Source organism: Anopheles gambiae, chromosome 2 (genome assembly GCF_943734735.2).
Source record: "Anopheles gambiae chromosome 2, idAnoGambNW_F1_1, whole genome shotgun sequence".
Taxonomy (NCBI): Eukaryota; Metazoa; Arthropoda; class Insecta; order Diptera; family Culicidae; genus Anopheles; species Anopheles gambiae.
Window position 1 is genome coordinate 51,100,976 of NC_064601.1, and position 14,286 is coordinate 51,115,261.

The 14,286-nt window shown below is 46.7% G+C and overlaps 1 protein-coding gene across 1 annotated transcript; it reads left to right on the plus strand.

The window, feature by feature from the left end:
• The first annotated feature begins 807 nt into the window (after positions 1-807).
• LOC1274071 (uncharacterized) lies at positions 808-10,371 on the plus strand. The gene is made up of 9 exons (XM_061643502.1): positions 808-1,168; positions 1,235-1,924; positions 2,005-3,770; positions 3,849-4,841; positions 4,908-5,077; positions 5,138-5,219; positions 5,290-5,535; positions 5,602-6,138; positions 6,205-10,371. Exons 1-9 carry the CDS (start codon positions 910-912, stop codon positions 7,741-7,743), a joined length of 6,282 nt encoding a protein of 2,093 aa, XP_061499486.1. The 5' UTR covers positions 808-909; the 3' UTR covers positions 7,744-10,371.
• The last annotated feature ends 3,915 nt before the right edge of the window (positions 10,372-14,286 follow it).

Consider the following 14,286-nt stretch of genomic DNA (forward strand, 5'->3'; position numbering starts at 1 on the left):
CTTGCTGCTTCGCGCTTGAGTCGGGTGTACGCCTCACACACCTTCGCCGATAATGGCGATGTCATCCGCGAAGCCAAAAAATTGGAAAAACCGATAAAAAAATCGAATGCCGCCTTCCAGGGTGATATTGAAGAGCCGACAGGAGAGTCCGTCGCCTTTGACTGCAATGTGCACACTGAAACTGAAGTAGAATCTTCAATCTTAAAACGGAACTCACAAAAAATTTGGATTCTATCCAACATGTGGCGATTATAGTAGCATTCGTCTTCTTTGAATGCCTTGATGAGCGTGTGAAATTAATATCGCTTTCGAAATAAATGGCAGTCCCGTTTCCGTTTACGTCTTGAATGTTTTTATGGGATTAGTAAGGAAGTCATTTTGGTTTGTTTTAATTAGTTCTGAATGGATAATACGTTCAAATACTGTTAATGATAAATCAAAACGACAAACAGTCCGAATAATAACCGAAAACTTGAATTTCAAACACAGGGCGTAGTACACAGTTTGACTATTAGATGGCGCTACTTGAAATATATCATCGTTTGAAGATTGAGTTTTGATGTTTTTATTGTCCTGCATGTGGCAAATATTTTTGTGAACACCAGGCTTGGTAAATCATGAATGTGCCAAATATCAAATTATATTTTAATGTTAAGTTGACTGCAATTATATGTTTACCCACAATCTACGTTTGATTATTGACCCATTTTTTTAAGTAACACTTTACTTGTGGATGAAGATCCCTGCCTTCAAGGCCAAATCGTCTGAAAACATCGCAAAAAAGTCGAAACGTCAAAACCATCCAGCAAAACGTCAAAATACAAGTGCTGTCAGATGGTTTTTCAGGCCTGAAAGGAAAGAAAAAAACAACAGTGTTTTTCCTGTCCCTTCGATACGGAAAATTATTTAATGGCTTCGCTAAAAGATTGGGATGTGCTCCGGCTATCGACACTGATAACGAACGTGAATGCGAAACTCTCGGCTAGCATTCGAATCGACAAGGAGTATCAGCTGTTGTGTCTCGTGCGCCAGAATGATCAGATACTGTTCCGGTACATCGACCACCACGGCGAGGTTCACCTGATGCTGCTGTGCTGGTTCGCCGAGAATCAGAAGAAAATTCAGGACGTGTGTTTCGACAATGAAGGCTCCCGTTTGTTGGTGTTTTGTAAGCATGCTCTTTCTTATCACTGAAAGCGCTCAACTGTTTGACCCACACCCTCTCCCGTCGCAGGTTATGACAACACGCTGCACATCGTGCCGGCGCTAGCAATTTGTGATAAATCGTACGAAGATGGCAAACGCGCTCCCGAGATTACGTCCTTCATCGTTCCGTTCATTGGACCGCACGAGTGCCCAAACCCTCAAACATGTCCCAACAATTCGCACAACAATCATCCACAGACGGGCAGATCGTCGCACCGTTCGTCGGTTGCTTCCGAGGCTAGCCTCAAGGGTGCGGGGACGGCCAGCGGAGGCAGCCCATCGTCGTCCGAACCGAATCTCATCTTTGACGCACCGACCATCAAAAAGTCGAGCTCCACGTACACGACACACAAGATCGATGAAATCTTTTCCCTGAACAGTATCTACCGGAAGCTGTTCCTGGAGCAGCTGGAGCGGGCACGGGCCGAGGAGAATGCGAATCGCAGCATATCGGCCACCGGTACCGACACCCCGATTGCGATGCAAACGATCGAAGATTTCTTTGCCGACGGGTGCCAGCTGAAGGAGAGTGGTAGCATACCCGGGGACGCTACATCGAAGGCGTCTACGCCACAGGAAACGATTTCCATCAGCTCCAGCTTGGAGTCGACGGTATCGTTATCCTGTCCGTATCCAACGTGCTGCAGCTGGTGGAAAACGCTTGCAAATGAACCGCGAGCCATTCTGGGCTATTCGGATGGATCGATATGTGTCGTAGGTAATTGAGGACGGTTCCGAGGCGTATCTAAAACAGCACTGTTTTACACAAAGTGTCTCAACAACCCTGTTATCTTTCAGGACTCATGCCAAACTGTTCGTTTCTTGGTGATACGAACTGTGAGCGAGGATCGATCGAGAAGCTGATCATCTGTCAGGACAACAGTATGGAAACGATCAGCCTAATGATCAATACATCTACCAAAGAGCAGTGGAAGCTACTTCTGGAGCAAAAGTCTATCAAGTACACCTTCCCTGGCGCCATCACTCCCACCTCCGTGCAGGACCTCAAGTCCGAGCTGCTCAAATCTCTCTCGTCCGATGGCACGGGCAGTGAAAGCGGCTCCGTTCCGATAGAAGATTGGCAGATTGTACTTTCACTACCCAAGGACGGTGAAACGGCAAGCGGAAGTCAGCAGCGGCAGCAAGGCGCAGGCTCGCAACCGAACAACGACGCGGACAGTAACGATTCAAGCCCCAACAGCTCGGAACCACCTTCGGGGGATGATTTCGAGAAGGTAGAGAATGAAACCGCCACCGACGGTAATGATAAAGCGGAACAGCAGCAGGGCGCCCTGCCGAAGCTGTTCCCTGCGGCCAAAGCGCGATTACTGTCGTTGCGTGATCTCGGTGCGAAGAAAATCGGCACGCTCAAGCTGAAGCTTTCGGAAAGCCGAATCCGTGCGAAGGAACGTGAAAAGTACAAGGAGCAGGCGGCAAATCTGGCGGTAATGGAGCTACCGGGCATGTACCCGGAGATTCTAACGACACCGGCCGGTCCGTACTTTGTGGTGCAGCATTTGGATGGCAAGTATTTGCTGAGCGCACTGCACTCCTACTCGGACACGCTGTCGGTGCACAGTATGGACATTAGCTTGATACCGTTGCACATCTACAAGCTGCCAAAGCAGTGCCATACGACGCTACTGACGAAGAACGTGCTGTACGTGCTGCATAGCGTGCATGAGGAGGAGCAAGAACCGGCCGGTGACCCACCGGAAGAGCCGTTGGAGTCGAAAGTGGATGGAAATAGCTCGGTGGATGACACTACTAGCAGCAGCACGACTGAGTCGGGCGTACCGAACACGGTCAGTGTGGTCAGCAGTAAAATAGCCGCAATGAAGATGGGCGACGATTGTGATTTCAACGAGCATTCGCTGCTGGGAGTTTTTCACTTTCCGGATGAGCGAGTGCTCGACATACATCGTGTGTCCCCTGCCAGTCGGAAGGAGGACGGGACGGTGGACGCAGCGCCCTGTACCGATCCACCGGAACAACCACAGTCAAGCGCAGGGGAAACGAAAGATGGACGATCGATCTTTCAAAAGTCGGCCGTTTCAAACTATCTGCGCATTCAGCGGGGATTGCGCATGGAGCGCAAACTGGACATGTCCGAGCAGCAGGTCATGGCGGAAGAGTTTCCCAGCATCGAGTTCGACCAGGCCGTGATCGTAACCGATCGCAATCTGTATTCGGTTGAGCTGGCAGACTGTGGCAAAAATCTGTTCCTAAATCTGGCCCACAAGTGCATTTGGGCGGCGTGCGAAGATTTTTGTGCCACGTTTGGGCTGCCGCTGGCGAGCTGTATCGAGTACGCCGGGGACGTGCTGTTGCGAAGGAAGCGTATTTCGGAGGCGCTCATGACGTACAACGTGGCGAGACTGTCGCCGATGAAGACGGCACTGAAGTTAGCGCTGGCAAACGAGAGTAAAGCCCTGATGAAGCTGTCCGCAATGGCGTTGCGCAACTCGCACATCATCAACAGTCAGTTCCTGATGCACGACGTCATGCGGCAGCTGGTCGATGAGGCACACCTGGGGAACGTTGTGTACGATTCGCTGATGAACGTAAGATGAGCTTCCCCGCGTGGGATGTTTAGTGTCAATGCATTGAAATCGCTTATGCATTTTTCATTCTCTTTTTAGCTGAACTCACGGACGACGCTCAAACCTATCAACACAGGCGCACAGTGCAGTGATTTCTCGTACGACAACGACGACGTGATGCTGGACGTGCAGATTTCCCCGGCGGACCAGTTTCACCTTTCGAACTTGATGTTTCTTACGCTGTGTGAGCGCTGCACGGTGGACAAAAACTACATCCCGCTGTGGAACTACATCGTTACGAACAGCAAGTATCACACGAGCTTGGCCTGCATCATGCTTGCCCACGGGAAGCTCTACTCTACCGCCGTACTGTTGGCGATGACGCGCGGCACCTGTCTCGATGTGTTCAGCTGTCTCGTAGGCACGTGGGAACAAACGGTCGCCGAAACGCAGGCAGCAACGCCGGCCGAAACAAACGCGTTCGTGTACAACCTGTCGAACGAACTGTTTATGGAGTGTCTCATCTACCTGCGAGACTACACGATGAACTACCTGCAGCTGATACGTAAAAATCTGGACGTGTTCGACATCTACGTGCTGGAGCGACTGATCCGCCAGCTGAACCCGTTTCATCCCGTGTATCGGCCGCTGATGCACCGGCTGTCGAGCCATGAAAGCACCGCCAAGGAACCATCCGGCCGTCCATTGCTGTTCTTCTGCAAAGCGTTGATTGAAACGTTTCTGGCCGTATCGGTTCGGGCTCAGCAGCTGAAGATGCACCACGATGGCTCGTTTCTGAACGCCCTGAAGCATGTGCGCGTACATCATGAGGAGCGCGCGATCGAGATGCGCCTGGCACGGTTTTCTCCTATTGCGACTGGGTTCTTTCATGCGGCCGCTGTCGTTAGCCATACGGCATACATCTGGGGCTCGAACGGTGTAAACTGTGCGCTGAGTCGAACCGCACTGCAAGGGGACGCCATTGGAGCAAATGGCCAACCACCGGCCGTAAGCTTTCTGCGTCAGATTGAGCTCGACGTGTTGGCTGTTCAGTGTGGTCGATTGCATACGCTGTTTCTCACCAGCAATGGGGTAAGTGAGATGGAAGAGGACGGTTGGTGGAATGAGCTAAGTAAGGTTTATGTTTTCTTTCATCAGCTTTATTCAATGGGCGCCAACAATCTGGGTCAGCTAGGAATCGGGAATCACGTTATCAACGCCCTGCAACCGATGCTAGTAAAGACGTTGGATGGAAAGAGCATCACCCACTTTGCCGCCGGCCAGTATCACAATGCGGTGGTGGCAAATGGGCTGTTGTACACTTGGGGGTAGGTAGTGAGTAACATCGATTGGTTGCAGCGTTAATAAGCCTTCCGATATTCCTGCAGCTGGGGAGTGTTTGGACAGCTCGGTCATGGAACGGTGAATGATTGCAACAAACCAAAGATTGTGGAATTTTTCAGGAATAAGGTAAAAATTTATATTAACAAAAGAGCTTGTTTTGACGCCATGTACAATTCGCAACGAATTATCTTCATAGAAAATACTACAAATTGCGCTGGGTCATGCACATACCATGGTGCTGTGCCGGGGAGAGCACGAAACCCACAGCAGCCTGTACGTGTTCGGTTCCAATCACTACGGTCAGCTGGGTTTGGGACAGGAAGATCCGTTCGGCGTTACCGTTGATACTCGCAATGGGAAATCGTTCCTGATCTCGCTTGTTCCCCGCAAGGTGCATCTAAACGAAGAGATATGCGTTATCAATACGAAACTGTTTGTGAACGTAAGAATCCGTCATCCTCTATAGATGATAAAACATATTGGTACATGCATTAGCATTTATTTGCAGCTGGTTTTGACTACTTCGAACAAATTGTACACCTGGGGATCTTCGCCGCAAGCATTGCGATTAGCTACGCAGGCGAGAAAACGTGCAAAATCTTCCAACACCGGTAAGGGCGGTAGTTACTCCAAGTTCAGCTCGATCCTGCGATCGGGATCGAAATACAACGGCACAGAACATACGACTAGCGCAGCGGAATCGTCCCCAAGCGAAACAAAGACACCGCAATCGACTGAAGAAACGGACAAGGACGAAACCGAGACGACAACGGGCGAAGAGTCGAGTAAACAAGAAGACACGGAAAGGCAAACGAACACGAGCGACCCGTCGGATGAAGAATCTGCTGCAGGACAATCAACGGATGCCAGTATTATTATTCCGGAGATCAAGATTACCGATGATGGACCGGCAGGCAACGAAAAGCTACAGGCGGGAAATGAAGCGGACGAAAAAGCAACAACCAACAGTGGTGGCGACGACGCAATGGAGCATCTTTTCCCATTGTTTGTCGACACATCTTTGGTTGAAGGAAGAATTGTAAAGGTAAGAGCATTAAAGCAAACCCTGTACGGTATGGCAGATACATTAATGTTTGTTTCGTTATCTTAGATTTCCAGCGGTCTGTACCATTTTGCAATCGTAACGGAGGATGGGTCCATCTACACCTGGGGCAAGAACATCGAACGTCAGCTGGGTCGCGAGGGTGGTCGTAATGAGGTGCTGATTCCTACCCGCTTGGAGACGGTGGACAATGTGGAGCATGTCGAGTGTGGGGCCGACTTTACGCTGATTATGACGAAAGATCATGTCGTGAAGGCTTGGGGTAACAACAATATGGGCCAGTGTGCCAAAGAGATTAACCTCGATCGTTCCGGAATACCGGGCAAGCTGGTGCGGTTGCCTATCTCGAACCGTGTTGTGCGCATCCCGGACAGCTCCCAGTTCATCGAGGCTCCGTACGAGGTGAAGCTGCCGACAAACGATGGGGTAGGATATGATGAGTCGCTGCGGTTCTTGAAATCGATGCCCAAGTTCAGACGCACGTTCGTGTTGAAGAGTGCGCTGGAGAAGCTGATTAGCAATAGTATTTCGACAATAAGCTCAAGCCTAAACGACGTCAGCAATGCAGAGGAGGTGGATGATGTGGTCGGAGACTTGCCGGATTCGTTGGGCGAAGGACGGTTATTGTTGCAGCAGCAGCAGCAGCAGCAGCAGCAGCAGCAGCACGCCAACAGCACGATGTCTTCGTTGCAATCCGTATCGTACGCCACCTCACCGACATCACTGGCAATAGACGACGAGGAGGACGATGAAGAGGAAGACGATGAGGATGACGATGAAGAGGCCGGCATTGTAGGAGAATGCGAAGGCGGAAGAGCGAACGGTGGAACGGATCGTTCCGCGGACTCGTCGCGTCTGTTCAACGAGCGACACTTGCTGGGCAATGATTTCATCCACTACTGTCTGTACATCTTTCACGGGCTGTACAGTCAGGAGGACGTGCTGGAGCTGACAAAACGCGGTACAGAGTATCACATTCGCATGATGATGCTGAACTACGATTACGTGGAAGCGTTCCGGTTGATACTGGAGATGCGTTCGTCGTCGTTGTCGTCATCCGCTTCGGCTGCCACGATTGCGTGCCACACGCAAAACATGGTCAAAATCTTCGAGTACTTCACGAAAGACTCCAACATCATCCCGATGGAGATGGGCAACATCAAGTACTTCATTTACGAACTGTTCATGTTCTTCATCCGGCACAACTTGAACGTGAACGTGCTGGAGGAGTTTTTTATGCGCAATCTCGACTGCTATCTGGTGCAGCTGGCGTCCGTACTGTACTTTAACAATCTGAACAATCTGCTCACGTCGCCACCGCGCGGTGCATCGACGACCGGTAGCGGCGGCGGCGCGATCGATACGGAGGTGCTTGCCCTAGAGCGTAAGCTGCTGGACAAGTTCAACAACAACAATGGCAATCCGTTGCTGACCGGCGAGCTGTTTGGGCAGGGACGAACGGCAGCCGGTAGTGGACAGGTGGTCCGCAAGCTCGAAAACACGGACACAATCTGCAAGGCGCTAAGTACTACGTTCAGTGTAACCGTTTGCCAGAAGCTGCTGGAACATTTCGATCGCTTCAAATGACTATACGCGTTCGGTGTCGATGAGATCGGTGACGCGCAGGAAAGGATACGTTAAAATGTGTGCGTCCTATGCGAAAAAGGGCCTCGGCTGTTCTGATTCTATCCGTTACGTTGATTTTATTTAATTTTTTCGAGATGAGTAGTTTATTTTTATTGTTTTGACATTTTCTACAACCAAATTTTACAAGCACCAGGTGCAGCAGAGCAGAAATGAAATAGAATAAGCGTTTTGATATTAGTTTGTGATAGGAGTGTGCGCGGAGAACTGAGCTTCTTTGCGTTTGGTAGGGTGTTGACACACACATTCACATAGTTCCCCTGCTCGCTTTACGATGGCAGCGTGGTGGAAATGTGATGGGTGAGTGTAGCGTTGGTTTCGACGCGACCTATACAATCATTTTTTACTACTATTGTTAACAACTTACAACACAAACATCAGTAACAGACACGATCACAGTGCCAGAATAGAGTAAAAACAAAACTGGGTACGCACAATGATAATCGTAGAACGGGCTATCGTCCGAGTGTAGCGTGTTTGCGAAGGGATTCTATTTTACGTTTGACTATGATGATTGAGGAAGTGTTTGTAAGCAATTTTTCTCGCACTATTCTGGCAACTATTTATTATACCTTTTTGGTCTACAAATTTTGAGAGACAACTTTTGGCAACGAATTATGAAGTATGTTGTATGTTTGGTATTTCTTTGAAACGTGTGTGTTCTTCATATATATATATATACATTTAGATATGCTTATATCAGTAGTACGATCCGCGTCGAGTCTAGTGACTTTATCGGCTTAACTTATTTATACATTATATTACTTACCCACCCACCAGCACAACTGTAACTCGTGTAATGAACAGCAGTAAGCGTGTAGGTTATTATATTTTAAAATCTTTCCTATTTTTTAACTGTGGACATCTGCCCGAATGTTTATTTGTCAGCGTCAGCTTGAAAGCGACAAACGCGTTGCACTTGTGCCAAGTGGCACTGTTGTCAATTTTTAATTATAGATAATTTTGCGCAAACCCTCCCTTTTCGCTTTGTAGAGACAGTAAAAATTGTAATCAAACGATATATAATTAATGATTTGCCATATTGATCCCATTTTAACATGCTTCATCTGATCAGCTTTGTTTGATGTGTTTGGCCGTGATTTGTGACAGCAAGCTGAAGTGCAATTAAGGGGCACCAATAGAGATGATTCAAAGCAGCGTAACTCACAGTAAAAAAGAGTCTCATTTATGATCGAATCTTTGTGAAACATGATTAATCAAAAAGCAAGAGGGTAATAATCGGTAGATAAGCACATTCATTGCAGCAAGCTGCCCGTGCTTGGAGTAGGGAAGGAGCACATCACAAATTGACGTTTTTTTGATTGTGACAATGTGCTTTTTGATATGGGAATTGCTAAAGTACTGCTTGTGATGAGTGCTAGTACGCTGCATATGGGCAATGAAGCGTGGTTAAACTCTAAAAAAGACTTTCATGGAATACAGCGTGTTGGTTCAATGTTGTGGCCTCCTATACGGGGAATGAGGGAAAGCTAGACACTTGATGCTTCGCAAAAGACGAGTAATTTAAAAAACAGCACCACAGGGACGGTATACAACTGACAGCAGAGTCAAATAATCAGCAATTGTGCCGAACTCATTATTCTAGTCCAGCAAGCCCAGAGTGTGGAGATGATAGAGATAGTTTAGTTTTACATTTTTCATTTCCCTTCAAAAACGTTTTGTTGCGCTCGTCAGCGTTTTACTTTCGGTGTCGTGAAAGCGACGAGGCACTAAATCAGGGCGGAAGGGCACAAAAATATGTGGCAATGAGCACGATGCGCCAGTGGTTGTGTGATGGGGCTGTTGTGGTCTATATTGCAATATGAAACGTTACTAGTAGAACAGTAATTACAGCAAGACAAGTAGCATACACGCTCATATTCAATGATATATCAACCGTAATGAACCATGTGGACACATCTGTAAGCATTAATCATGCACTGTCGTATCTCCCGATGAGATCATTTAACATATTCTTCTCACTCATCGGTAGGCAAGCGCAACGGGGGGGGGGGGGGGGGGGGGGGTAGGAAGAGCACGCCGCGGTAATATCGCACCTCCCACGGTAGGAAGGGACACTCTAGTTGTTCGGTAGTTGACTTATTACAAGCAGGCGATCAGTCAAGCTTTATCACAAAACGCTTTAAATATGGATCAGTGAACAATAAAATTAACGCAAACGATAGCAATTCATTGTTAAAGACATGGGAGTGTGAAGCGATCAGAGTACTAGCGAAGGAGTGAAGCCTGAAGTACGGCAGCATATACTGTTAAACGAAGCGCGTGGTGAACATGGTTAACGAGTAAAGTGGGATCAATTGAACAGGAAGGATAGGGCAAACAAACGAAAAAGCTTATATTACGAGACGCTGTATCTTGACGAGATTCTTTGAACAGGAAAGCAATACCAGCAAGGGCGTTTGGTTCGGAGCATAACGTTCCAGTATCGGTGTGCCATGGGTGCGTGAGGAGGCTATTCGCTTATTCGCGCACTATCACTAGGAGCTTGCCTTGTGGAAAGAACTGATGGGTGGAACAGTATCATTCAATAAAGGATTTGTTTACTGCAAATGGACGCCTTCTTGTGTTTGGTGTATAAAAGAAAAAACGGATCATTGGACGGTATATTCAACAATTCTATTTTCTTACTTTTAGTTGAAAGTCTGATTAATGTTTGTATACAATTCTTCATCTGATACTTAGTCCAGGTATAGAGAGCGTTTGCATTAATCTCATTGTGTTTGAAAGACTAGCTTAAAGATGTTTTTGACACGCTAGTCTTGTTCAAGTTCGGAAGGAGCTGATATCGCGATCCATAGTATCATGGTGGTGGATCATACGATTCATTTCACGACCGAAGCCAATCGTTCGAAGCTGGTCGGAGTCGTCCAGATCTGGAGTCGTCTGAAGTCGTCCGGAGTCGGAGTCATCCAGAGTCGAAGTCGTTGGGAGTCGGAATCGACCGGAGATGACGAGAGTCGGTCAGTGTCGAGGCCGGAAACTGTGGGTTGAACTAGTGGTTCCGAGTTTGGAGGTGTCGGAATCGTACTAACAATGACAGATCCGGTCTCGAATTGGAGTCGTGCATTCCAGAGAGTACATCACAAATTCCGACCCGTGGGAGTAGCAGATGCTCTAGATCGAAGACGGAATCAAAATCCGCCGATCAACGATCTCGGGTCGACCCGAATGATCAGAAGGTGCAAGAAAACATAAGTGATTCCGAACCATTGGTTCAGCGAGTTTGGATCGGGTATTCACATTTCATTGAAACGACCCGAAGAATTAACTATATTTGGCAAAATCATGCACAATTGAACAGTCAAGTATGTTCTATTAGTGAAGACTATATGAAAATAAAGCAAAATATGAATAGAAACGTATGATTTGTTGTTAACCAGCAGCTATAATAGTTTTAGGGCCAGCACATTCAAACGCGTGTTATTTGTGCAGCTGTGAAACTACTTACGTAATTTTTTGTTTTAGTATAGATTTGCGTTTTACCGACAAGACCTTCACCATGCGGCAGATATTGGAGAAGATTGCTGAATACAGAAACGACACATACCATCTCTTCATTGACTTCAAAGCCGTATATGATATCATCGCCGGGGTAAAATTGTATGACGCTATGAACTCATTTGGAGTCCCGGTCAAACTGATAAGGCTAGTTAGAATGACTATGACCAACATCACTTCACGTCAGGTAAAGGTGGATGGAAAACTCTCAGGGCTTTTTACTACTACCAAGGGTCTGCGCCAGGGGGATGGGCTGTCTGCTATTTAACCTGGCACTAGAGAGGGACATCCGCGACTCGAGGGTGGAGACCACGGGAACCATCTTCTAGTCGACCCAGATCCTGGCATACGCAGATAATATAGACATCATTGGTCTGCGGCTCTCCTATGTAGCTGAAGCCTACCGAAGAATCGAGCAGGCGACAGAGAACCTCGGATTGCAGATAAACAAGTTGAAGACCAAACTGATGGAGGTAACAATAGCGGCCCTACCAACAACAAATCCAAATTTACATAGGCGTGACGTATAGATAGGTGAACGCACTTTTGAACTCGTCCCAAAATTCGGGTCAAAGGTCAGCAACGACAATAGAATGGGTAGCTGAGTTGCGTGCAAGAATGCTGGCTGCCCACCGGTCATTCTACAGCCTACGAAATCAGTTCACTTCAATGATCCTGTGGCAACGGACAAAGCAGGGACTATATAGCACCTATATAGTACTGGTACTCACATACGCCTCTGAGACATGGACACTGTCCAAATCTGACGAAGCCCTCTTAGCCGCGTTCGAGAGGAAGATGCTCAGAAAGATACTTGGCCCCGTATGTGTGGAAGGACAATGGAGGAGCCGCTATAATGACGAGCTATACGAGATGTACGGCGACCTCACTGTCGTACAGCGTATCAAGCTCGCCAGGCTCCGGTGGGCTGGCCATGTTGTACGCATGGAAACGGACGACCCAGCCCGTAAAGTCTTTTTGGTAGGCCCAAATTAGGGTGGCAAGATGGCGTGGAGGCGTCCGCCATTAAGGGATAACGGACTGGCAGACGAAGGCGCGAGACCGTGAACGGTTTCGGATCCTCCTGAATCAGGCCAAGACCACAAAGCGGTTGTAGCGCCGGATAAGTAAGTAAGTAAGCCAATCCTATTAGTGGTACAGGAAGGCTTTTACCAACAATGGTTGTTACACAAAAAAATCTTTACTTGGCAGTAAAAGCATGTTTAAAAGGGCGGATGTTGAATAAAGACGCACAAAGGCACTTGAAAATCGGCAAAAATTGATGTTCCAAAATTGGTCCGCTGAGACAACTAGTAGGTTATAGGTGCCATATTTGATTTCAGATTGAAGAAATACCTTTGTATATCCTGTAACAAACACTTCCTCCCCCCCCCCCCCTCCACCGGTTGATAGTTTGTCGTCTTAGCTCTGGATCGGTTCTTTTGCACCCCAGGTTCACTTTCCGTTTCTTTTCAAAAATGAAATTGATCCGTTCCGTTCCTTTCCGTTAAAATAAACGGAATTCCCAACACTAGTCCGGTGTCGTCCAGAACTAGTCGACGGTTCCAGACGCCTCGGACGGCATGGGATGGCTGCAAAGATTCGACAGAATTTATTTATTTCTTCATTTCGCCTCTCATTCATCAGGATATCTGGTGTACCCCAGGGCAGTGATCGGGATCCACTACTTGTCACGATCTTTGTAAACCAGTGCTCGAGTATGCCAGCGTGGATTGGAAGCCATCGACCTATCGCCTGTCAGTAAGACCAGAATCCATTCAGCGTTAACTCTCACGTTATGCTATTTCTCTACTTCCATGGGAACCTGATAGGTATATGCTGTATGAGGATCGTCATATGCTTCTCGGCCTTCACCAGCGAATTGCCAAGCAACTATTCGTAGCAGGGTTGCTAAATGGAAGTATTGACTGATCAATACTATTTCAGTAACTCGACATATCTGCCCCAAAGGGGGCACTACTACGCTCACGTCCACTGCTTGCGATCCCTCGCCGGCCCGCCATTTATAGATCAAGTGACCCGTTAACATTCATATATAGATATCTCAATGAGGTTTATTCGCTACTCGCCTTTAACTTTAACACGCCTTTAACGCCTCTCGTTCCCTTCGTCCTCGTGATCCTCTGTCAATTGAAACACGTCATACTCTTTATACTTTCAATGATCCTATTCTATCCTGTTTCAGGTTGTTTAACCACTTTTACTATCTCTTTGATTTCGACTCCTCTCTCAACTCTTTCCGTAACCGTATTTTTTCTTCTAATTCTCTTTAATTATTCTTCTAAGTTTCATTAAGTTTTGATAGTCTCTACGCTCTACCTATGTTTTTTTTCTTTAATTTTTTTGCTAAGTCTAGACTAGTTTAGTTAGGCTTAGTTTTTCATGAATTATTTTGTTTATTTGTTAGGGTTTATTTAGTTTTAAGTCTGCCTTATTTAGCCTTGATGGCGGATATTGTATTAATAAATGAAATGAAATGAAATGAAATGAAATGAAACATCTCGCTACAATCCTTCGAACACAGATTGTTTTCTAAGCAGATTCCAACCTAATCAATATTTGTTCTTCGTTTTATAACAATCATGTATAAGTTATTTGTTTATTTATTTATATATTTACTTATTTATTTACTTATTGATTGATTGATTTATTTTTTATTTATTCAGTTTTATTTATTTATTACACGGTTAATGGGGACCGAAAACGGCTGCAAAATACCGCGTATCTCGAATTTCCACGTATGTCGAATCTCGTAATTTTCCGCCAAAATCTTCGTGTAATTTTGCAAGTATGGGGTGGTTTTAGCCACCAAATTAATTATTTGATATGATTCTACTGAATTGAACAGTTTTAAATCTTTTGAAATGGTATTTTACATGCGATCAATACGTAAATTATTTGGCATTTCACAATGGATGTGTCAAATCAGTACAATTTGCTCAAAGA

Bases quoted from the DNA above. Each gene is read 5' to 3' on its own strand.
- LOC1274071 (XM_061643502.1), top strand. From the start codon at position 910: ATGGCTTCGCTAAAAGATTGGGATGTGCTCCGGCTATCGACACTGATA. The intron at 3,771-3,848 runs GTAAGATGAGCT...TTCTCTTTTTAG, and splicing joins TGTACGATTCGCTGATGAAC to CTGAACTCACGGACGACGCT. The intron at 6,139-6,204 runs GTAAGAGCATTA...TCGTTATCTTAG, and splicing joins TTGAAGGAAGAATTGTAAAG to ATTTCCAGCGGTCTGTACCA.